Below are 24899 nucleotides of genomic sequence, written 5' to 3'. Positions count from 1 at the left end.
CTGGTCACACCAGCATGACCAGCTTCCTCAGATGGTCACGCCAACATGTCCAAGAGCTGGAAGAAAACCAGCAAAGACCAGTTAAAACCAGCTACCAGCATAAGCTGCTTTCTAGCTGTTTTTTTCAGCAGGGGTATTAAATAGGGTGTTGTGTTGGTGGTCTTGATAATGTTGTGTGTTTTGCAGTGTTAGTGTTGGTGGTGTTGGTAATGGTGGGTGTTTTGCAGTGTTGGTGTTGGTGGTGTTGGTAATGGTGGGTGTTTTGCAGTGTTGGTGTTGGTGGTGTTGGTAATGGTGGGTGTTGTGTTGGTGGTGTTGGTAGTGGTGTGTGTTTGCTGTGTTGACATGATTGGTGTTAGATAACGTGTTGTGGGTGTTGAGGGTGTTGGTATTGGTGTGTGTTTTGCCGTGTGAGGCTCATGTGCTCACTTCTGTGTTCCCTCACAGCTAAACAGTCTGCACTCGGAGCTGGCCACCCTGATTGCAGATCGAATGGTGTACCCCATGATCCAGTTCAGAGAGAAAGACCTCACGGGTATCTTCTGCATGCACCAGAAACACACCCCAGTGTTTCCCATACATTGAGTTATTTGTGGTGGCCCACCACAATATCAACATTGACCACCACACAATGATTTTCCAGGTTGTACTAAAAATTGTGCTTAAATCTAGTTAGCATCATAACCATGCTGTGCTAATTTCTTAAAAACTGTTGCATTCAAGTTAATTCTGCAAACCTGCCACCACAAATAGAATTCAATTCTGTGGGAAACACTGCACCCACACACACACACACACACACACACACACACACACACACACACACACACACACACACACAGCCCACAGAGACAGTGCCCCCATATATACACACCACTGAGCTGCTACTTATTGGATCATAAACTGATCTTGTCAATCAGTCTGTCTGTCTGTCTGTCTTTGTACAGAAATAAGCACGATGAAGGAGATATTCGGCATAAGCCACTGGCCGGTCACCATTATCGTTTGCTCACTTGCTGGTGCTTTCGTCACTGAATGTTTGCAACACAAACACAAATGATATGAAGAGCAGCAGCACTTCAGTTCGGAAAGGACTTTTTCTTGCACACTCTGCATTTTGTATGGGTGATATGTGGTCCATTCAATCAGGCCATTGAATAAGCAAAAAGAAAAAGCAAATGCACTCACACATGTCTTTTCCACTGCAGAACACGAGGCGGCCATGGTGAAGTACAGCCGACTGCCCAAGAAGAGGGAGAATGAGAAGGTGGCCTGGACAGTTGCACCCTTGAATTTAAACATGGCGCTGCAGCCATTTGTCATGTGTGACACGGTTCCCTTGATGAATAATAAGCTCCCAGTTGTCATTGTCCCACCTCCCTGTAAACACAACACACTCTCTCCCCCTCGCTCTCCAGTGTTGGAATGTGCGGGCAGGGGTGATTTGTCTGTGTTGTAATGTGCAGGCAGGGGTGATTTGTCTGTGTTGTAATGTGCGGGCAGGGGTGATTTGTCTGTGTTGGAATGTGCAGGCAGGGGTGATTTGTCTGTGTTGTAATGTGCAGGCAGGGGTGATTTGTGCGGGCGGGGGTGATTTGTCTGTGTTGTAATGTGCGGGCAGGGGTGATTTGTCTGTGTTGGAATGTGCAGGCAGGGGTGATTTGTGCGGGCGGGGGTGATTTGTCTGTGTTGTAATGTGCGGGCAGGGTGATTTGTCTGTGTTGTAATGTGCAGGCAGGGGTGATTTGTCTGTGTTGGAATGTGCAGGCAGGGGTGATTTGTGCGGGCGGGGGTGATTTGTCTGTATTGTAATGTGTGGGCAGGGGTGATTTGTCTGTGTTGGAATGTGCGGGCAGGGGTGATTTGTGCGGGCGGGGGTGATTTGTCTGTGTTGTAATGTGCAGGCCGGGGTGATTTGTCTGTGTTGTAATGTGCAGGCAGGGGTGATTTGTCTGTGTTGTAATGTGCAGGCAGGGGTGATTTGTGCGGGCGGGGGTGATTTGTCTGTGTTGTAATGTGCAGGCAGGGGTGATTTGTCTGTGTTGGAATGTGCAGGCAGGGGTGATTTGTCTGTGTTGTAATGTGCAGGCAGGGGTGATTTGTCTGTGTTGGAATGTGCAGGCAGGGGTGATTTGTCTGTGTTGTAATGTGCAGGCAGGGGTGGTTGTCTGTGTTGGAATGTGCAGGCAGGGGTGATTTGTCTGTATTGTAATGTGTGGGCAGGGTGATTTGTCTGTGTTGTAATGTGCAGGCAGGGGTGATTTGTCTGTGTTGGAATGTGCAGGCAGGGGTGGTTGTCTGTGTTGTAATGTGCGGGCAGGGGTGATTTGTCTGTGTTGTAATGTGCAGGCAGGGGTGATTTGTCTGTGTTGGAATGTGCAGGCAGGGGTGATTTGTGCGGGCGGGGGTGATTTGTCTGTATTGTAATGTGTGGGCAGGGGTGATTTGTCTGTGTTGTAATGTGCAGGCAGGGGTGATTTGTCTGTGTTGTAATGTGCAGGCAGGGGTGATTTGTCTGTATTGTAATGTGTGGGCAGGGTGATTTGTCTGTGTTGTAATGTGCAGGCAGGGGTGATTTGTCTGTGTTGTAATGTGCGGGCAGGGGTGATTTGTCTGTGTTGTAATGTGCAGGCAGGGGTGATTTGTCTGTGTTGGAATGTGCAGGCAGGGGTGATTTGTCTGTGTTGTAATGTGCGGGCAGGGGTGATTTGTCTGTGTTGTAATGTGCAGGCAGGGGTGATTTGTCTGTATTGTAATGTGTGGGCAGGGTGATTTGTGCGGGCGGGGTGATTTGTCTGTATTGTAATGTGTGGGCAGGGTGATTTGTCTGTATTGTAATGTGTGGGCAGGGTGATTTGTCTGTATTGTAATGTGTGGGCAGGGTGATTTGTCTGTGTTGTAATGTGCGGCCGGTGCTGATTTGTCTGTGTCCACTCCACACAGGCGAAAGCGGAGGTGGTCAGCGAGGTGGCCTTCGCCAGGAGGAAGCAGCACCAGGCGTCCATGCAGTACTACTGCGCGCTCAATGCGCTGCAGCACCGCAAGAGAGTGGCCATGCTGGAGCCCATGCTGGGCTACACACACGCACAGGTAGGACCGGCGGTCAGGCCGCTAAGCGCAGGTAGGACAGGAGAGGTCAGGCCGCTAAGCGCCGGTAGGACAGGAGAGGTCGGGCCGCTAAATGCAGGCCAGCCGAGGGCATGCAGAGGTTGTTATCAAGAGAGTTTACATTCTTTTGTGTTTTGGTTCTTTGTCCAGATAAACTTCTTCAAGAAAGGCATTGAGCTGGTGACAAAGAAGATGGACACTTTTCTGTCCTCAGTATCCAGTATGACGCAAAGGTAACAAGCTTCAAAAAGTCGTCAGTGTAAACTCACCTTTGGTCAGTTTTGTTCATTCTTAACTCACTGGTTCAGGACATCGGGATGAATTGAGTGTAATTGCAGCACTGTACTGTTCTTCCTAGAGGCTTCTTTAGTGTAGTTGCAGATTGAAGTTGTCTGAAAGACATATGCTGTACATCAGCTTACAGTTCTCTCTCTCTCTCTGCATCTCTTCTCTGCATCTCTCTCTGTATCTCTCTCTCTCTGCATCTCTCTCTCTCTGCATCTCTCTCTGCATCCTCTCTCTCTGCATCTCTCTGCATCTCTGCATCTCTCTCTCTCTGCATCTCTCTCTCTCTGCATCTCTCTCTCTCTCTGCATCTCTTCTCTGCATCTCTCTGCATCTCTCTCTCTCTCTCTCTCTCTCTCTGCATCTCTCTCTCTCTCTCTCTGCATCTCTCTCTGCATCTCTCTCTCTCTCTCTCTCTCTGCATCTCTCATCTCTCTCTCTCTCTGCATCTCTCTCCATCTCTCTCTCTCTGCATCTCTCTCTCTGCATCTCTCCATCTCTCTCTGCATCTCTCTCTCCATCTCTCTCTCTCTCTCTGCATCTCTCTCTCTCTGCATCTCTCTCTCTGCATCTCTCTCTCTCTGTATCTCTCTCTGCATCTCTCTGCATCTCTCTGCATCTCTCTCTCTGCATCTCTCTCTGCATCTCTGCATCTCTCTCTCTGCCAGTATTCAGTCACAGCTGGACACGGAGGCCGAGAGCATGCGTATGACCCAAAGAGATCTGCTGTCTGTTGAGGACATGGTGTACATGCCCGATCGGGACCTGGACCCTGTCAACCGTACGCTCATCCAGAAAGCAGGCTACCTCAACATCCGCAAGTAAGACTGAGTGAATAAAAACTCACTCCACTCCACAAATATATATATATATATATACACACACACACTCCACTCCACAGATATATATATATATATATATATATATATATATATATATATATATATATATATATATATATATATATATTTATACCATGGTCTAGGTTAAAAAGGGTGTCATTTAAAAAGTGATATACTACACCTATAAAATTATTATGACGTTGCTTGACAACCCTGAGTTGAGATCCGGGCTTCAGCTGTCAATCAACATTCAACATTCCACAGCGTTGCGATAAACAGCTGAAAACTAACGATTTTTAGCTCTAAAACTCATTAGTATTAATAATTGATTTCATATTTATTTATTCTTAAGTGACCATGGTATAAGCGGGGATAATGCTCAGAGCGCGCCCAAATGCTAAATGGATTCTCCGGAAGCAAATCGCTGCCGACTGGTTCTCACGCCTCGTCAGATCCATTATTTCTGATAATGGACACCTCGTCGGGCATTATCCCATATATATACACACTCCACTCCAGATATATATATATATATATATATACACACTCCACTCCATAGATATATATATACATACACACTCCACTCCACAGATATATATATATATATACATACACACTCCACTCCACAGATATATATATATATATATATATATATATATATACACACACACTCCACTCCACAGATATATATATACACACTCCACTCTGTCCCAGTTAGTTACACCCACAGCAAACTGGGACACTGTGGGGATGTCTGAAGAAAAGAGAAATGAAATGCCTTCAGTGCAGTTAACTCTATTAAACTTTAATGTTGCTAATACAGAATATTAATCCCGAGGAGAGCTGTCAGCGCTCACAGTAAATTAGTCATTTTGGAATGTCATGAGAACATTTCGGCAAATGTTACACAGAGATGATCTAATTACTCATCCTGAACTCATCAGGATGAAATTCTTAAAATGGCAGCTCCCACTTAATCCTCCCACCCCTCCTCCTCCTCCTCCTCCCCTCCTCCACCTCCTCTTCCTCCACCAGTAAAACGGGCCTGGTCACCACAGCCTGGGACCGGCTGTACTTCTTCACCCAGGGAGGGAACCTCATGTGCCAGCCGCGCGGTGCGGTCGCTGGGGGCATGGTGATGGACCTGGACAATAGCTCTGTCATGGCCGTGGAGTGCGAGGACCGGCGCTACTGCCTCCAGATCACCTCGCCCACGGGCAAAACGTGAGCATGTATAGTATAAATATATATATATATATATAGATGTCCTCGCCCACGGGCAAAACGTGAGTATGTATAGTATAAAATATATATATATATATATATATATAGATGACCTCGCCCACGGGCAAAACGTGGGCATGTCTGCCAGCCGAGGCTTGGGGAGCTTTCTCTCTAATCTGTCATGGTGCATTTCACTTTCATTTTTAATCTCCGTCGCTCTCTTTCTCTTTTTCTCGGCTTCTCTGTCTCTCCATCTCTCCGTCTCTCCATCTCTCCGTCTCTCCGTCTGTCTATCGATTCTTCTCACCTCTGTGGTGCGCACTGTGTCGTTATGAACAGTTCACTGGGGAAAAGTGTGTATTCATTCCGTCCAGATGAGACTCTAGTTTTGCTTTCTATACATGCACTCTATAGCACTCTGCCTGTGTGAGCGAAGGGAGAGGCACCGGATCTGTGGACTTCACCCAGGCGGACGCGGATCTGTGGACTTCACCCAGGCGGACACAGGTTGCCGGTTTATCTGGCTCGTCTGCTCAGCGTCATCGTCAGGGCGGGCAGGGAGCCAGACACGCCCATTAAAAATGCAATGTTAAGGCGGCGAGAGAGAGAGAGAGAGAGAGAGAGAGAGAGAGAGAGAGAGAGAGAGAGAGAGAGAGGGGGGGAGAGAGAGAGGGGGGAGAGCAGGGGGGAGAGAGAGAGCAGAGAGGGCGAGAGAGAGAGAGAGCAGAGAGGGCGAGAGAGAGAGAGAGAGCTCAGAACCCTGGGCTGTCATCCAGACCCGCCTTGTCATCCAGCTCTGCTCTGCTCATTAGCTCCGGCACGCCGCTGTCCCGCTGTCCCCCTTCCTCAAGCGAGGAGCAAGACGTGACGCTAAAGCGCCGACTTCGCCGGAAAGTGAGCATGCTATGACCTCAAGGCAGGGGTCTAAATGCTGTGGATGTGCATTTATTTGTGCCCAAAGTGCTTCATTGAGCTCAGGGGCATGGGGGCTGTGCTGCTGGTGGTGGTGGTGGTGGTGTCATGGACACATGCACACACTGGGCTCACAGTTACACATGCACATACACATGCACATACACATACACACACACACACACACACACACACACACACACAGGAGTACACACACATGCACATACACAGACGCCTTAACAAATACACGCACACACACACAGGAGTACATGCACATACACAGACACCTTAACAGACACACACACACACACACACAGGAGTACACACACATGCACAGATGCCTTAACACACACACATACACACACACACATGCACACACACACACACTCAAACTTGCAATAGTTGTAAGCTTATTGTCATCTATAGATGCAAGCCTCTAAGGAACAGGAAATCTGGATAAGTGGGGTCAGACTTATTTAACAGATGCTGTATGTGCTTCTCATGAATCAAATGCTTGTGTGAGGGAGCCGCTGTGAAAGGGTGTGTTTTGTGTGTGTGTGTGTGTGTGTGTTTGTTGTCATTTTCAGTGTTGTGTCATACCATCATTTTTCATGGAATAATAACAGGTTGGTGACAAAAGCTCTTCTTAATATAAAATTTGATAGACTGTTCCAGCATATCTCTGGTTGAAAAGAATGGCATGATGAATTTGCTTTGGCTACATTGTGCGGTTTTCTTTATTCCAAATCCATAACCTGATGAAGGAATCCATCTTTGTTCATCTCCCTTTTGTCCCTCAGGTCTATAATTCTGCAGGCAGAGAGCAAAAGGGAATATGAAGAGGTATGTATTATCTGATGAAAGATTCTGTCTCCAAAAGAGATCAAACGTTATCAAATGCTCATTCAATTTGCATAGAAGTATAGAGTATCAGTGATATATAGAGTATCAGTGATATATAGAGTATCAGTGTAGTATTGAGTATTAGTGATATATAGAGTATCAGTGATATATAGAGTATCAGTGAAGTAGAGAGTATCAGTGATATATAGAGTATCATTGATATATAGAGTATCAGTGATATATAGAGTATCAGTGTAGTATAGAGTATCAGTGATATATAGAGTATCAGTGAAGTATAGAGTATTAGTGATATATAGAGTATTAGTGATATATAGAGTATCAGTGTTATATAGAGTATCAGTGTAGTATAGAGTATCAGTGTAGTATAGAGTATCAGTGATATATAGAGCATCAGTAGAGTAGTAGTGAGCATCAGTGTATCATCAGTTGTATCAGTGATATATATAATAGTGTAGTATAGATTAGATATATGTCAGTGGTGGGGCATAGAGTATCAGTGATATATAGAGTATCAGTGAAGTATACAGTATCAGTGATATATAGAGTATCAGTGAAGTATAGAGTATCAGTGATATATTGAGTATCAGTGTAGTATAGAGTATTAGTGAAGTATAGAGTATTAGTGAAGTATAGAGTATTAGTGTAGTATAGAGTATTAGTGACTGGTCCTCCATTGTGTGTGGGTTCTTAGAAATACAGGAATGGCATTTGAATGGAACACCGAATGTGGTGTTACGGGTTATTTTCAGTCGAGTGTTATTTTGGCCAGAGAGTCTTTAGACGGAGGCCCCAGCAGCACATTCTTCATGCTGATGTTATCTTCTGAGTGAAAATGAGGCCATCCTGTCACAGCCTCCTCAGCCTGGCACAGCCTCCTCAGCCTCCTGGCACAGCCTCCTCTGACCCGCAGCGGGACGGGGATGGACTGCACAGCCGGTCTGTCCAGCTTTAAAACTGTGTGTGTCAGCACAGTTTAATCTCAACGTGATTTACTAGGCTGCAGATTTCATGTACATTCTATCAAAATAACCAACCTGCCTGAACATGCCCCTCTGCCTGCGTACTGTAGCCTCTCTCTAGAGCTCAGTTAATCAGCACCGGAACTGGACCAGCCGCTCTAGAGCTCAGTTAATCAGCACCTGAACTGGACCAGCCCTCTGCTGACCATGCTGTTTGTTATCCACAGTGGATTTGCACCTTGAACAACATCTCCAGGCAGATCTACCTGACTGACAACCCAGAGGTAGGTTGTTATCGCTGATGTCCTTCCACCTACAATAGTTAATACACACAAAAAACACACACAGGAGCATACCTGTCAACACTCCCATTTTTCCCGGGTTTCTCCCGTATTTCAAGGTCATCTCCCAGCACCCTCCCGTTTTGTTATTTCTCCCAGAAAACTCCCGTAATTTGCATGGCCATCAAACTTCATTTTAAAATCATTGATCCATTCAGGTTGCCAGATTGTGTATGTGTACATGTATGTGCATGTGTAACACACACATGCGTTATGATGTCCTTCCACCTGCACTAGTGAAGTCACACAAACCACAGATCAGTTGTAGAATAACTACTGGTGTACTGGGTTGAACTGGTCCAACTGATGTCAATGACAAGGCTGTAGATGGCTCATTGTTTTGCTCACACAAACCATAGATCAGTTGTAGAATAACTACTGGTGTACTGGGTTGAACTGGTCCAACTGATGTCAATGACAAGGCTGTAGATGGCTCATTGTTTTGCTGCAGGCGCTATATGGAATAGTCACCACATTTGAAGCAGACAGGCAAAGAGAAAGTAGAACTCTGCAGGCCTACATAGGTTTGCACATATGATTTAGTAATGTGTAATACACTTGCAGTGTACAAGCAGTACAGTAGTAGTGTTATTAATTACTCAAATCGTACACCTAAGCCTAGCTACATCTTATAGTAATATGCAATCATCCACAAATGTACAATCCAAGTGCATATTATTTACAGATGTTTAAAAAGTAAGTGCAAATTGTGAGTGTAACCAAGAACACATTTTTCAATTGTGAATCGGGGCTTTAATTATAAAAGTATAACCTTTCATAGTCCTCTGCTTAAGTGAAAACAGTAGGAAACTCTTTCATCATGTCCCAGTGAACAACTCAATCAGGGGGACAAGGGCGTCTTGAGCGGGAGTCTTTGTGGAAGCGCAGGCCCCTGCCGTCGTGGCTAGCTGACTGACGTGCAGATGTAGAGGGGTCAGAAGCGCCGTCGTGGCTAGCTGACTAATGTGCAGATGTAGAGAGGGTCAGCGCAGGCCCCTGCCGTCGTGGCTAACTGATGTAGAGGGGGTCAGCGCAGGCCCCTGCCGTCGTGGCTAGCTGATGTAGAGGGGGTCAGAGCAGAGCTGCGCTGGCTCCGGAGGAGAGCCTCTTTATGGCCCGGGGAGAAGCTTATCCCTCACACAAGCCCGCCTATCAGTGGGAGAGGAAGCTGATTATACCTCCACCCTACTTCTCTCTCTCTATCACTCTCCTTTGCACACACACAAATACACTCACACACACACGCACACACACAAATACGGCATTACACACACACACACACACACACACACACACATACTGCCTCAGATGAACCCATGCATATGAACACACCCATAATTACAAGGAGAGAACAGACTAACAGTGCAAAACTAGAGAACATTGAACATTCTTGCTAGATAAGGTGTGTGTGTGTATGTGTGTCTGTCTGTCTGGGTTGAAATTACTACTTTATCAGACAACATTGTCTGGAACCCCGTAATGATGAATGCATTACTGCAATTGGCTATTTTTAGTTTTTAAGTAAACAGCACATGAACTAGAGCATGCAGACTTGCACCAGAAGTGTAAACTACATATTTGTGTGTTTATATATGAGATCCAAAATAGCAAGGCAGAACACGTCACTAAGGGACTGTTGACAGATCTGCACTTTGCAGTCCAGTGACAACCATCTCCAAAACTGATGATGATAAGAAAGTGACTACACCACCGTTGTTAAGTTTGGGGCTGAGTCAGTGCAGTGACCGTGCCAGTGCCCATGTGTTGTGTGGGCAGTGCAGTGCCGATGGTGGGTGGTCAGTGTGTGCCCATGTGCAGTGCCCATGTGTTGTGTGGTCAGTGCAGTGCCCGTGGTGTTGTGTGGTCAGTGCAGTGCCCATGTGTTGTGTGGGCAGTGCCCATGTGTTGTGTGGGCAGTGCCCGTGGTGTTGTGTGGTCAGTGTAGTGCCCGTGGTGTTGTGTGGTCAGTGCAGTGCCCATGTGTTGTGTGGGCAGTGCCCGTGGTGTTGTGTGGTCAGTGCCCATGTGTTGTGTGGTCAGTGCAGTGCCCATGTGTTGTGTGGTCAGTGCAGTGCCCATGTGTTGTGTGGTCAGTGCAGTGCCCGTGGTGTTGTGTGGTCAGTGCCCATGTGTTGTGTGGTCAGTGCAGTGCCCATGTGTTGTGTGGGCAGTGCCCATGTTGTGTCATGTGTTTATTATTGGTCAGTGCCCATTTGTTGTGGGCGGTGCCGTGTGTTTAATGATGGTCAGTGCAGTGCCCATGTGTGTGGTGCAGTGCCCAGCGGTGCCCATGATTATTGTTGTGTGGTCAGTGCAGTGCCCATGTGTTGTGTGGTCAGTGCAGTGCCCATGTGTTGTGTGGTCAGTGCAGTGCCCGTGGTGTTGTGTGGTCAGTGCCCATGTGTTGTGTGGTCAGTGCAGTGCCCATGTGTTGTGTGGTCAGTGCAGTGCCCGTGGTGTTGTGTGGGCCAGTGCCCATGTGTTGTGTGGTCAGTGCCCATGTGTTGTGCGGTCAGTGGCAGTGCAGTGCCATGTTTTGTGGTCAGTGCAGTGCCCGTGGTGTTGTGTGGCAGTGCCCATGTGTTGTGTGGTCAGTGCAGTGCCCGTGGTGTTGTGTGGTCAGTGCAGTGCCCATGTGTTGTGTGGTCAGTGCAGTGCCCATGTGTTGTGTGGGCAGTGCCCGTGGTGTTGTGTGGTCAGTGCAGTGCCCATGTGTTGTGTGGGCAGTGCCATGTGTTGTGTGGTCAGCAGTGCCCATGTTTATTGTGGTCAGTGCAGTGCCCATGTGTTGTGTGGTCAGTGCAGTGCCCATGTGTTGTGTGGGCAGTGCCCATGTGTTGTGTGGTCAGTGCCCGTGGTGTTGTGTGGTCAGTGCCCATGTGTTGTGTGGTCAGTGCAGTGCCCATGTGTTGTGTGGTCAGTGCAGTGCCCATGTGTTGTGTGGTCAGTGCCCATGTGTTGTGTGGTGCAGTGCCGTGGTGTTGTGTGGTCAGTGCAGTGCCATGTGTTAATGGTCAGTGCCCATGTGTTTGTGTGGTCAGTGCAGTGCCCGTGGTGTTGTGTGTGGTCAGTGCCCATGTGTTATTGTGGGCAGTGCCCATGTGTTGTGTGGTCAGTGTTGTGTGGTGGTCATCAATGGTCATTGCCCATGTGTTGTGTGGTGCAGTGCCCATGTGTTGTGTGGTCAGTGCAGTGCCCCTGTGTTATTATTGGTCCCAGTGCAGTGCCCGTGGTGTTTGTGGTCGGTGCCCATGTGTGTGGTCAGTGCAGTGCCCATGTGTTGTGTGCAGTGCCCATGTGTTGTTGTGTGGGCAGTGCCCACGGCATGTGTTTGTGGTCAGTGCCCGTTTTGTTGTGTGGTCAGTGCGGTGCCCATGTTTGTTCAGTGCTCATGTGTTGTGTGGTCAGTGCAGCAGTGCCCATGTGGGTGGTGTGCCTGTGGTGTTATTGGTCAGTGCCCATGTGTTTGTGTGGTCAGTGCAGTGCCCATGTGTTGTGTGGTCAGTGCAGTGCCCGTGGTGTTGTGTGGTCATTGCCCATGTGTTCAGTGGCAGTGCCCATGTGTTGTGTGGTCAAGTGCCTGTGGTGTTGTGTGGTCAGTGTGGTGCCCATTGTGTGTTGTGGGTGGTCAGTGCCCATGTGTTGTGTGGTCAGTGCCCTGTGGTGTTGTGTGGTCAGTGCCCATGTGTTGTGTGGTCAGTGCAGTGCCCATGTGTTGTGTGGTCAGTGCAGTGCCCGTGGTGTTGTGTGGTCAGTGCCCATGTGTTGTGTGGTCAGTGCCTGTGGTGTTGTGTGGTCAGTGCCCATGTGTTGTGTGGTCAGTGCCCATGTGTTGTGTGGTCAGTGCGTTGCCATTGGTGTTGTGGGCATTGCCCATGTGTTGTGGTCAGTGTTATTATTGGTCAGTGCCCATGTGTTGTGTCGGTCAGTGCAGTGCCCATGTGTTGTGTGGTCAGTGCAGTGCCATGTGTTGTGTGGGCAGTGCCCATGTGTTGTGTGGTCAGTGCAGTGCCCATGTGTTGTGTGGTCAGTGCAGTGCCCATGTGTTGTGTGGTCAGTGCCCATGTGTTGTGTGGTCAGTGCAGTGGCCCCAGTGCAGTGCCATGTGTTGTTGTGGTGGCAGTGCCCATGTGTTGTGTGGTCAGTGCAGTGCCCATGTGTTGTGTGGTCAGTGCCCATGTGTTGTGTGGTCAGTGCAGTGCCCATGTGTTGTGTGGTCAGTGCCCATGTGTTGTGTGGTCAGTGCAGTGCCCATATGTTGTGTGGTCAGTGCCCATGTGTTGTGTGGTCAGTGCAGTGCCCGTGGTGCCCTTGGTGTTGTGTGGCCACTGGGGAGAGTAGATCAGCCTGACCTCTGACCCCTCTGTGTCCAGGCTGTGGCCATCAGGCTCAACCAGACCGCCATCCAGGCCGTCACACCCATTACCAGCTTCGAGAGGAGACAGGAGGGGTCGCCCAACCCCGACAGGTCAGTCTTCAGAGTCATGCAGAACATGAGAAAATGCTTGCCTTGTTTTTCATACTGTGCACGACGGGGGACTGTGTGAATGAGGGTCTTTCATACTGTGCAGGACGGGGGACTGTGTGAATGAGGGTCTTTCTTACTGTGCAGGACGGGGGACTGTGTGAATGAGGGTCTTTCATACTGTGCAGGACGGGGGACTGTGTGAATGAGGGTCTTTCATACTGTGCAGGACGGGGGACTGTGTGAATGAGGGTCTTTCATACTGTGCAGGATGGGGGACTGTGTGAATGAGGGTCTTTCTTCTTCCTGCTCATATCATTCTCTTTCCTCCCTCTCGTTGTTTGTCCATGCGTGTGTTGCCTGTTCAGGGCGAAGCCTGGTGGGGTGGTGGTCACTGCGGCAGCCTCCCAGAAGCCCACAGTTGCTCCTGAGCCAGACGACTTGATAGCCCTGGGAACGCCGATTCAGTTTGACATCATGCTTCCCGCCTCGGAGTTTCAGGACCAGAACCGAGCAGGGGGAAGGTGAGGGAAGCTGTGTGTGTGTGTGTGTCTCCAGCTCTTCCTGCAGATCTCTGTGTGGCCAATAGTGTCAAGAATTTTCAATACATTCAGCCTTGCAGTCAAGTTTGTTCACCAAAACATTTCCGTGTCATTGGCTCAGATGGCAGTGATTGGTGTCACGCTGCATTGTTTGTACTCATTTGTTCAGTTAGGGTTAGTATTCATTTGTTCAGTTAGGGTTAGTATTCATTTGTTCAGTTAGGGTTAGTATTCATTTGTTCCATTTAGTGTTTTCATTTTCAGTTTCCCTGTTTTTTCCTCTATCTCAGACGGACCAACCCCTTTGGTGAAACAGAAGAGGACTCCTCTTCTGACTCTGATGGTACTGTGCATACATTTAACATGCAGTTTTATACAAAACATATTGTGGCATATTGAACTTGTAAAAGGTGTGTGTGTATTTACAGGGCTTAGTTCCTTTAACCACATCATAGCTTACTCTCCGGTGTCCAGCTGCTAGACACTGGAGGTCACTGATGTCCTCTTATCTGCCTTCTGCCAGACTCGCTGCTGCAGCAGGTTTTCGCCGTGAGGTTTCTGGGCTCCATGGCTGTGCGCTCGGGCCACACACAGGAAGTGATCTATGAGGCCATGAGGCAGGTGCTGGCTGCCCGTGCCATCCACAACATCTTCAAGACCTCCGAGTCCCATCTGATGGTCACCAGCAACAGTTTAAGGTGAGCTGGAAAGAAGGAATCTGTATTCAGTAGCTGTGAGACGTCTTGCAGTGAGATGTCTTGAAGGAATCTTTATTCAGTAGCAGTGAGATGTCTTGTAAATAATAATCTTTCTTCAGTAGCAGTGACGTCTTGCAGTGAGATGTCCTGAAGGAATCTTTATTCAGTAGCAGTGAGATGTCTTGTAAATAATAATCTTTGAGCAATGTGCTGCATACAGGGGTAGTTTTGAAGAAGGATGAGAACATTAGACATCATTAGACTTTCAAACTTAACAAAAGACTTTCCCCAGACAAACCAAAGCTCCTCGAAGCAACAGTTAATGGACCAACAGAGAAACACAATGTTCTCCTCTTAATGACCTCCTGTCCCCATACCCACTCAATTTCTATCTTGTTCAGCCTTAAGAGAACACTTTCCACAACTTGTGGGAAGTTTATGGTCATGTACTTGATAAGGATGCAACCTAATTTATCTGTAAGGAAATTCTTTAGACCAGCTCCACTTAACAGAGTGAAATGGTAATATCAAATAGTAATCAGTGTGTGTAAAAAAGTTGGCTAGCGGTAAAAAAAAGAGTCCCTCATCAGGTTAGGACACTGGGCTTATGTGACTCTGATCTCTTTTGGCAGGCTGATAGACCCGCAGACACAGGTTACCAGGATCAGTGTAAGTGATGCGAGTTGTGAACACCTCTCCCTGTTCTTTTCCTCTGGTGGCTGTTAGTGTGCCTAGTGCCAGGGTGTCCAGTCTAAACGAGTCTGCCCCCCCTCCCTCCTGTCCTCTCTCAGTTCCAGCTCGGGGACGTGACCCAGTTTGCGGCCCACCAGGAGAACGGGCGGCTCATGGGCTTTGTGGTGGAGTGCCGAGACTGGAGCGAGGGGGAGGAGGAGGGCTCGCCCTCGTTCAGCGCGTTTGTGTTCGAGAGCCACACCGAGGGAGAAAAAGTAAATGTTCACGCCGCACCGAAAATACCACCATTACGTCACACACGCACTTTTCCAGCTGTCTTCAAAAGCAGGACATCCATTTGAGCTATTATAAACTGGAGTTAATGTGAACCGAATGAATAACAATATTATTGTGTTGTGCTCTTAGAATATGAAGACCTTGAGCTCTTCTCATTTCACTACTTTTTCTTCCACAGATATGCTACACAATAAGCCTGGGGAAGGAGATTATTGAGGCAAAGAAGGTAACTGTCTGTCAGACACACTTTCATAAGTTTACAGCACTGGAACTTTCTACACAACTCATTGTGAATGGGACAGTGTCTTCTATAAGTTTACTGCACTGGAACTTTCTACACAGATCATTGTGAATGGGACAGTGTCTTCTATAAGTTTACTGCACTGGAACTTTCTACACAGCTCATTGAGTCTTCCTCTGCACTGCACTCATATTGTTTTGTCCAGAAATTTCCCTGCGTGAAATGTTCCAGTCTTTTCGGTGGTGGTGTAGCAAAAGTACTACCTGACATTTAAACAATGCATCATAAGACAATGTGGAGAACAGCCAAAAGTGGAAAAATTGATTAAATCCCAGGATTCCATAGTGCGGCCAACCAACCATATGCCTTCTATTTGATTAGATTGCTTTAGCTTACTTTCTCTATGTCCATCTCTCCACACAGGACCCAGAGGCACTGGCCCAGCTGATGAAGTCCATGCCACTGACCAACGACGGCAAGTTCCTCCTGTTGGAGAGCGAGAGTGGTGACACATCTAACGGTGGGGGAGAGGAGGACCTGGAGTCCGAAGCCTGAAGGCCGGGCCTTCACCCAACCCCCTCCCTCCCCCATGATCTCAACCCTCTGTCCATTACACCTCTTGCTAACAATTTGCTCCATTGAGATTCTGATACAAAGGGACTTTTCTGTTTTACCTAATTTGGGTTACTTCTCTTTCAACTGGGGGTGTCGTTATTAATGATGTACTTAACGAACGAAGAAGGACGTCTTTCCCACCTCTCACAGGTTTACATGCTCATATGCGGCTGACCCCAGCTGAGGCTAGCAGCTGTGGTATGCTAAAGCCTGTCATAGCCTAATATGTTGGCTCATGGTATGTTGGTCCCTTTCCTCTCAATAGATGTGAGTCAATACATGTATCATTCCTGCAGAGTAAGAGTTGCACTTCCCCAGAGTTCTTCTGCATCATGGGGCTTGGCGACAGCAGCTTGCACTAATCTCTGATGTTGTATTGAGAAAGTAGATTGTAGGGTGACATGAAGAGGTTATTTCCTCACCGAATGAAGATTCAAGATTTGTCTTATTGTTTTCAAATGATGTTCCACTACAACAGTGTGTGTGTGTGTGTGCTTTTATTGTTTTGGTGTGATGAGCGTGGGGTCCTCTACATCTTGTTCATGGGGTAAACTAACTCACCTCAAACCTAGATAGGGTTTGACATCTGTATAAAACAAACAGGTTGGTTAAAATATGTCCTTATTTGAAGTATGGTTGGTCATAGGAATGATGGCAAAGTTGTTGTGGGACCAAAAGAATGCCAATAGAATGTGCATGTATTTTCTCTAAAAATATCAAGGCCGTCTTAACTTGAGTGTCATCTTACAGCGCTGTTCTGATACTACAATGACACAGTATCAGGACACAGCACTGCAATCGATTCATTTCTAAAAGGCTCCTTTCTGCTACCGCACCACTCTCACAAACTATCTTCAGAATTGGCTATCCCTGAACTAGTCAGAGGAATCCTGTGTCTGGGTTTACAAAACACTATAAACAGATTGATGTTCTGCATACGAACTAAAGCATTTCACAGCACTCATGTATCAGGCTACAGGGTCAAGTTTCCATAAAAAATGTAAACCATCTGAGACTATGTTGACAAACACAGTCTGGATTTGAAGTGTGACTTGACAGCTACATAAACACATTGACAGTATATTCCAACTAGAGGTCTGCCCGCTCCCGCATTAATGTGTCATTTTTAGTCCCGCTCCCGCCCGCATGCAGGAGGAATAGCATAGCCTATTCAGTTTTTCTTTCTGTCTCACGAAAGGAGCACACACACCTGAGAAAGACTCCAGATGTCAGTTTCTTGGTTCTGAATGTAGGCTAACAACTGAAGTAGGCCTAGTCTGGTGCCCTCTTCCTCTGTCATGCTTTCGATTTCGAGTTGGCAATGAGCAGCAGGAACAAATTGAACCCACGTAAACGACAATATAGGCTATAGGCCTGCTATCCGTCAGTTATGCTTAAACCCCATTTTTTAATGCTGCCTAACAGAACATCCAGCTGAACTATAGTTATGAACACTACTTTAATCATTTCCATATTTAATTTTATGCACATATTAATTTTCGGGAGTGCAGTGAATCATCGGTTTGTCCCGCACCCGGCGATCCGCACCTCTCTCATCCCCTTCGGCCCCCCATAAATAGCTTTCAAAAAGTTGTCCAGCGCCAAGACTCTTTATGTCGGGACCCGCGGCTCTACCGCGGGAGTGCAGACCTCTAATTCCAACTAACGTTATGCCCTGAAGCGAATGGCTCCAAGTATGTGCAGTAGGCCTTCCTTTTTCTTTTGAAGTGGTACTCCACTCTCCTAATGTATTCCTCCTGTGTGTGGAAATGTATTTGATCTAGAACTGTGGAAGGAAACTGAACAAAAGGCAAATTTGGTTGCACTGTAGCAAAAAAGGAAAGTAATTTTCTTCAGTGGTCACCTGTTCATTTTCCTCAAGGGCTTTTCATTTCCCTCTCCACAGATCCAGGCTTCTAGCTAGCTTGTGTACACACAAACACAGACAGGTGACAAGCCAGTTGATTGTTGTACAAACAAAGTGGTCGGTTGCCTCGGTTTCTTTTAAAACAACTTGTCACAGCCCCTCCTGTGGCCCTTCAGAGGAACCCAAACAGTGTGATTTTGTTATGTCTGCTATGTGTTTAAAGCTCCATGCTCTAGCTTAATGCTCTGTGAGGAGAAATGGACTGAGGGACGAGCAGACAGTAGACATCTAAAGTAAAGGGATACAAGGCATCTGAGTGCCTCTCAGAGCTAGGTGGTCAGAACAAGTTCTACGGAATCCACTTCCTGCAAGGCTTTTACTCGTGGTTCGGGGAGTGGCTTTTCTAAGAGAGTGTATAAATGCAAACATTAATATGTCCTCTTTAATAAATGTATGTGGTATTTTTTAACTCCTCAAAGTTTGGGCATTCTCTTTTTATCGGACATGCTGGTATGCTTGACATATTTCCTTCTTAATTTTTTTTTTTTTTTTCAGAAAAAAACATCACAAGAATTGAAAATTAGGTATTTATTACACAATTCACAAAATGTGCATTTTACACTGAGCTTAAGAGGTCAGGCACACCTGAGGTTGGGGGGGGGGCAGGGGAAGTCATTTGGCCCCTGTACTTGAAGAGATAACAGATAAGGAAGTGCTTTATAAGCTTCACTTGGTGGATGGGGGTCGGCACACCACACGAAACACAACACAGAGCTGCCTATCAGCTTTCCAACCTCAACATATACCAGAGGTGGACTTAGGCTGTCTGTTGGCCACAATGCTTATAGCTGAGAAATGCTAGCTTCCACCACAGCATATTTAGCATGAGAGGATCGATACAGTAGATCCGTTGCACACATATGCAAAACCTCAAAGGCAAGTGTGGACGCCAGCATATATGTACCAATCACACGCGGTACTTAGATAAAGTGCCTGCTTGTGTTGTCTCTCTAGGACGGCCATAGATAAGCGCATAGAGGCATGGTACACGCACAGCTGCACAGGCTGAATCCTGTGGTTCTAGATGGACAACAGAAGCTCACCGTATAAGTGCATATCAATCTAGCAGACATGCACCTCATGCCACACACAAACAGGCTTGACCGTGTTGCTCAGGAGTCCTTGTAATAGTCGGGAGTAGATCTGTAATAGTCAGGAGTAGATCTCAGGAGTCCTTGTAATAGTCGGGAGTAGATCTCAGGAGTCCTTGTAATAGTCATTGAAGTTGATGCGCAGAAGGAAGTCCTCCAGGTGAGGCTGGTAGCCTTTGTTGACCAATTTGGAGACAACTGTGGGCAAGAGTTAAATGCATGAGAATATAACAGGACTACAGGTCTACTAGAATACAGCTTAAACGAGAAGTCCGGGGGTTTTTCACATAGATCTCTGTTTCCCAAGGTCACAGAGCCCCCATGTTCATGCCCCAAGAGTGTAGCGCTGTAGCTGCCCCATGTTCATGCCCCCAGAATGTAGCGCTGTAGCTGCCTGGCAGCTCTTGCTGTTGGCTGCAGCATCTCGAGCTGTGCAGAACCGACAGCGCTTGGTGACTTTGAGGAATAGAGACGACACCCCCAACTTTAGCAGGTCAGGGTAAGAGATGGACATTACTTTCATTCAAGTTCAGTTGATCTACATTCTCCTCAGGTTAGTAACACATTCAAATACTGACAGGCACTGAAAGAAACACCTGAAAACAGCCTGTCTGCCTGAAACTCTGAGCCCTGATGCACCCAGCGCCTCACCTGTGAAGAGGAAGTGCGAGTAGTACTTGAAGGTGTTGTAGGACTGCTGCATGGCGATGAAGCTGGGGTGCACTGTCTCCCCCTGCTGGCACTCCCAGGGCTGGGACACGAGCTGGGCACGGAACTTCAGGATGAGGCTGAAGATGCTGTGGATGATGTTCATGACTGGAGCAGCCTTCTCCGTCAACAGCCCCCTGGACACAGGCAGCACAGACAGCACAGACAGCACAGGCAGCACAGACAGCACAGGCATGGATGAGTATGGGTGGCCTAATGGCCTTCATGAAGGATAGAAAATGATTTATGATTCATACAACTCTCTTGATAGATCATTAGGCATTAACCACCATAAAACTCCAAATAATAGCCCGGGCTTTTATTTTCCCAAATCACCAAACTGCACCAGCTAGTATTAGAGACAGGCGTCTATATGAGACAGGCCTTTAATTCCCTTTACACAAAACTTTTCGTCTGCAAAGATGGAATATATTATTGAATTAATTATGTCAAACACATTGAATGTCTACCCATATGACTAGGCTATCCGATGACAATTACGGATCATTCATTTAGTGTAGAGATGTTATTCATTGAGTGAGACAAGATCCAAATAGCGGGGATAGCCAGAACAGATGAAACACGTTTTAATCAAACGTAACTTACAAAGAGATCGTATCACACTGAAAGCTCATATTTTGTCACTAGCAACCTATATCTGTCCTCTGTCAAATACAATTGCATATTCAGCCCTGACCAAAACGGTTCAGGAATTATTTATGCAAAAGTGGAACGTGCGTAATGTTAAATTCTCCCTCCTTTTCAGCACGAATGAAACCGCACGAGAGAGCATGAACCATTTCCACCGTATTTTATTTGCCAAATTTGACAACAGTCAACTTGCATTTCAAATCAATCATAGCCTACATCTTTCTCTTTATCGCCATGGCAGTACGCATTTAGAATAAAGAATAACGTTTGTGAACCCTTTTGTTTTGTTGCCAGCAAAAAAAAAAAACTCATCATCGGCCTATCTGTAAATTTGAAACAAAAGGGATGAATTGAACCATGTCTGAGTCGGACATATAGGCATAGTTCATATTGAAAAAAGTTATGCAATTTGGAACTCTAGCTTTTCCCCACCGCAGTCTTTTAATGCCATGTAATCATAACGTTAGCGTGCGCAGTCTGCACCATACTGGCTTAAACAGACGATCTGACGGGTTTTAGAAGATTAAATACAACTCGAAACTAAAAAACAGACTAGGCCTCTATTTGAGATCGGCCTTTAACCCAAACCTGTAGCGACACCAGGCGTTTAAAAGAGACCGGTGTCTATTTGGGACTTATTGATTGCTATTATTTGAAGTTTTACGTAGCCAAACAAATATATTTTATGCATCTGGTGCTGGACTCCATGCCTGTGTTTAAATAAGTGAAACAGAAAATATTATTAGTGAGTCAGTGAACTGAAAAATTCTAAAAGGCATTTTCCCCTTTGAAGATAAACAGCTCTGCCTCAACAGAGATCTTTTTCCGGATCAAAGACTCTCCGTGCTCACCTGAAGATGGCTCTGTTGAGGTAGTCAGCGTGCTCACCTGAAGATGGCTCTGTTGAGGTAGTCGGCGTGGGTGCGGTGGATGGCGTCAAGGTCGCTGACGCTGCCCAGCTTGGTAGTGAACTCACTCCAGGACACCTGCAGGATCTGGTTGGCCAGGTAGCCCTGGATGACCTTGACAAAGTGCTGCATCTCGTGCCTGTAGAGCTGCAGCTGATGGAACTGCACAGAGCCGGCCACACCTTTCACCCGCGCTGCGCAATCAAACACAAACACACCTGGGATTAGCTGCACGGTGACACACAAATACGGTGTTTAGTCGTTGTCGGAGGCCACTGCAGGTGAGAGCTCAAACAACTAAACCTGCTACTGATGAGACAACACATGAGTGGCCTCATCTACTGCTACTCGGGCTGAGCTCCAGAAGAGTGCTGAGCTCCGTCAGGTTCCTATTCCTAAATACCGTCCCTTTGGCTCTGAGGAATGGACAGATGCAGATGAAGGGGGGGTAGAGGGAGAGATGGAGGAGGTAGAGAGGAAAGAGAGGAGAGAGAAAGAGGGGAGAGAGAGGAGAGGAGAGGAGAGGAGAGGAGAGAGAGAGAGTTACCGGTTCTCTTCAGCTGGAACCAGACGTCCCGCAGGGTCCACACCATGTGCTTGAGCTGCAGCAGGAAGGAGAAGAGGCGGTTGTACTTGTTCATGCAGCTGTCGCTGATGATAATGTTTAAGGGCCAATCAACCTGGGGAAAGGAGAGAGAGAAAGAGAGAGAGACAGAGTTCTAGTCATCAATCAGGAGACAAAGAGGTGGTCAGATCACAGGGACATGAGTGGATCAGACAGAGGAGACAGGGGAGTCACAGTCACTTAGACGACAGACACATGAAGGCTCATTTGAACGGCCGTACCAAACCCCCTGCGCCAACTGATATTAATCTTGAATTTCCCCTGGGGATCAATCAAGCAAGCAAGGAAGCAAGCAAGGAAGGAAGTAAGTAAGTAAGTAAGTAAGTAAGTAAGGTAAGTAAGTATGTATCTATCCATCTATCCATCTCTATCTATCTATCTATCTATCTATCTCTATCTATCTATCTCTATCTAATCACACTGAAGAGAGAGCCAGACAGGAAGTGATCTAGATCCTCCCTGCTCCCCGGCTCACTCGGCTGCCCTCACTATCTGGCATAGCCCCCACGCTGTGCCCACTCACTATGTGGCTATTGTGGCTCACGCTGCCCTCACTATGTAGCAGCTCCTCACTATGTAGCAGTGGCTCTCCCCAGCTGCCCACTCACTATGTAGCGTAGCTCCCTACGCTGCCCTCACTATGTAGCGTAGCTCCAGACAGCTAAGCGTGGCTCCTAAACGCTTACTCACTTTATGTGGCGTGGCTCCCTACAGCTGCCCCTCACTATGTGGTGTGGCTCCAGGCAGGGACCCCGGGGAGGTCGGTGCTGCCCTTGTGGCCGTGGCTCAGGCAGTTCGAGAGTGGGGCGTGTGCTCACCTTGTAGCGTAGCTCCAGACAGTTGAGAGAGTCGGGGTGTGCTCTGCTGTAAGCGTAGCTCAGACGGTTGAGAGGGGGGTGTGGGTGGAAGGTTTCCGGAGGAAGGTACCCGCCCAGAGCTTGACGTGGGATTGGCCGCCAGGGCGCTGTCTCCGTGCAGGCTGTACTGCAGCGCTTTGTTGAGGATGGAGTTAAGCACCAGAGGAGTCAGGAGCTCTCCAGGGGTCTGTCCACTCCCCAGCTGCCCACAACACACACACACAAAGAACCGGTCATGTGCATACTACTAAATGTCAGTTTCTTCCATTTATATGCAACAGTCTAGTCTCACAGTGCCAGTCATGACATCAGCACTTGATGTGATGAGAGTTCCGAGTCTGGAGACAACTCCTTGACACTGTGGATTAGAAGCATTTAAAAAAAAAAAAAAAAAAAATACATGCTAATAACTAAATTATTTGACGCCTAGCAGCTTATTTTCTAAAATCCTTTCAATCCTTTGAGTTTACCCTTCATTTTGGATGGTTTGGAAATCTCAAATAAATGACATTAATGCTTGTTGTTACAGATATTTATAAACATTCAAAACAGAGAGTGGTAGATATTTATGTAGGTTAAATTACCTTTCTTTTAGAATAGGAAATAAACAACATGAATTAGTACTATTACTTTGGGTTTTGAAGGAATTGTCTGATAGTTCTCAGATGCTGAATACACTGTATTCTCATGATACAAACCGTATTATATATGATACACACCCCATTCTCATGATACACACCGCATTCTCATGATACACACCGTATTATATATGATACACACCGCATTCTCATGATGCACACCGTATTATATATCATACACACCGCATTCTAATGATACACACCGCATTCTCATGATACACACCGCATTCTCATGATACACACTGCATTCTTATGTCATGGCACTATATAAATAAAACTGAATTGAACTGAATTGAAGATGATATGTTGATAATTAGTGGAAAATTGTTGTGGGTTAACTATAAAGAATCAAGAATCAGTTCTGCCCAGATATATATCGGAACGTCACATATTACCAACCGTCACGTATGTCCAACCTCTTACGTGTATGTGTCACTTAATATTCATTTCTATACAAACCAAGACAGCGGATTCCTAAAGAAACAGAAGCATCCACACCATAAGTGTATCTAAATTAGCTATGTACCAAAAATTACATTTTACCGTGACTCGAAGAGCTGTAAACAGTGTTGTAAGGCTGCGTGTACAAATCCGCTTGGAGCTCCAGTGGAATTTTGAATTGCGACGAGATTTTCTCGGGCTAACCGTTGATGTGCCGTGAGACAGGTTGGGAATAGGCACCCACCAGCCCAGCACTAAACTCCGAGCGTGGTAACAAAATCGGATATTTCAGGCAGTGAAAGCCCCGGTAAGAAACAAACTAGATTTTGTTCAAATCTACACCCCTATGGCTACTGAAAAAGTTAAGGTTCATTTAGCAAATGTTATTGGTAATTAGCACGTTTACGATAGAAAGCTTAAAGCACCCTGTGAGTACACTGTACAACAAATACTATCCAACAGCAAAAACTGTACATCTCCTGCAAGATGGGCAGAGTGGCATACAGAAGAAGTCTCGGGCTCTGGGCATATAAATGCAGCTACAGTGGGAAGTGCTTCCACTTGGCCAGCTTCCTCCGGTCCTTGTAGCGGATCACGCTGACATCCGACTTTAATTTGTATTTTTCCAGTGGCTGCAACGACCGGCAGAGGTCTCAAGTGAGCAGGGTGTCTCGTAAAAAGAAATGGAGCTGGAAAACCCTACACAGACTTCACTACAGACTTTAGCAGACTGGTTTAGAAATAATTTAATAGCCAGAAATATGCCTGCCCTGCCCTAATAAAGAAATATTTGGTTAACGGCGAGTGAATCCCGTTTGCAGCCGTAGAAAAGAAGCGCCAGGACAAATTAAAGATTCTGGTTTTCTTTGAGTGCAGCGATGATAGACAGACATTCATTTGGACAAAATATAGAGCATAACCTCCGTTGCTCAGCCAAATGCCTTCCTGTTCGCGTCCTGTTATCACGGAGTTACAGGCGATAAAAGCG

At 46.7% G+C, this 24899-nt stretch overlaps 2 protein-coding genes across 3 annotated transcripts in view; one reads left to right on the top strand and one right to left on the bottom strand.

The window, feature by feature from the left end:
- The window catches only part of appl2 (adaptor protein, phosphotyrosine interaction, PH domain and leucine zipper containing 2), a 32709-nt gene extending 15546 nt beyond the window's left edge, over positions 1–17163 (top strand). Inside the window, exons 6-22 of one of the 2 annotated variants that reach the window (XM_048257781.1) lie at positions 448–535; positions 948–977; positions 1197–1267; positions 2944–3090; positions 3259–3341; positions 4062–4214; positions 5271–5459; positions 7172–7214; positions 8422–8478; positions 12909–13003; positions 13369–13524; positions 13833–13885; positions 14066–14240; positions 14873–14909; positions 15032–15187; positions 15388–15435; positions 15874–17163. In XM_048257781.1, coding sequence (XP_048113738.1) covers positions 448–535; positions 948–977; positions 1197–1267; positions 2944–3090; positions 3259–3341; positions 4062–4214; positions 5271–5459; positions 7172–7214; positions 8422–8478; positions 12909–13003; positions 13369–13524; positions 13833–13885; positions 14066–14240; positions 14873–14909; positions 15032–15187; positions 15388–15435; positions 15874–16005 — 1713 coding nt within the window. In that variant the 3' untranslated portion in view covers positions 16006–17163. Of the gene's footprint in view, positions 1–447; positions 536–947; positions 978–1181; positions 1268–2943; positions 3091–3258; positions 3342–4061; positions 4215–5270; positions 5460–6958; positions 6998–7171; positions 7215–8421; positions 8479–12908; positions 13004–13368; positions 13525–13832; positions 13886–14065; positions 14241–14872; positions 14910–15031; positions 15188–15387; positions 15436–15873 lie in introns of those variants that run through there. The other variant, XM_048257780.1, reaches the window with a different exon arrangement.
- A 1342-nt stretch (positions 17164–18505) lies between these two features.
- The window catches only part of tubgcp6 (tubulin, gamma complex associated protein 6), a 33082-nt gene continuing 26688 nt past the window's right edge, over positions 18506–24899 (bottom strand). Inside the window, 6 exon segments of the mRNA XM_048256182.1 lie at positions 18506–19281; positions 19735–19928; positions 21331–21544; positions 21898–22030; positions 22794–22898; positions 22900–23034. Coding sequence (XP_048112139.1) covers positions 19190–19281; positions 19735–19928; positions 21331–21544; positions 21898–22030; positions 22794–22898; positions 22900–23034 — 873 coding nt within the window. The 3' untranslated portion in view covers positions 18506–19189.

The sequence above is a fragment of the Alosa alosa genome, chromosome 11 (genome assembly GCF_017589495.1).
Source record: "Alosa alosa isolate M-15738 ecotype Scorff River chromosome 11, AALO_Geno_1.1, whole genome shotgun sequence".
NCBI lineage: Eukaryota > Metazoa > Chordata > Actinopteri > Clupeiformes > Clupeidae > Alosa > Alosa alosa.
The sequence above is the reverse complement of the archived record's forward strand: the minus strand, read 5'-3'. Positions and strand labels throughout refer to the sequence as shown.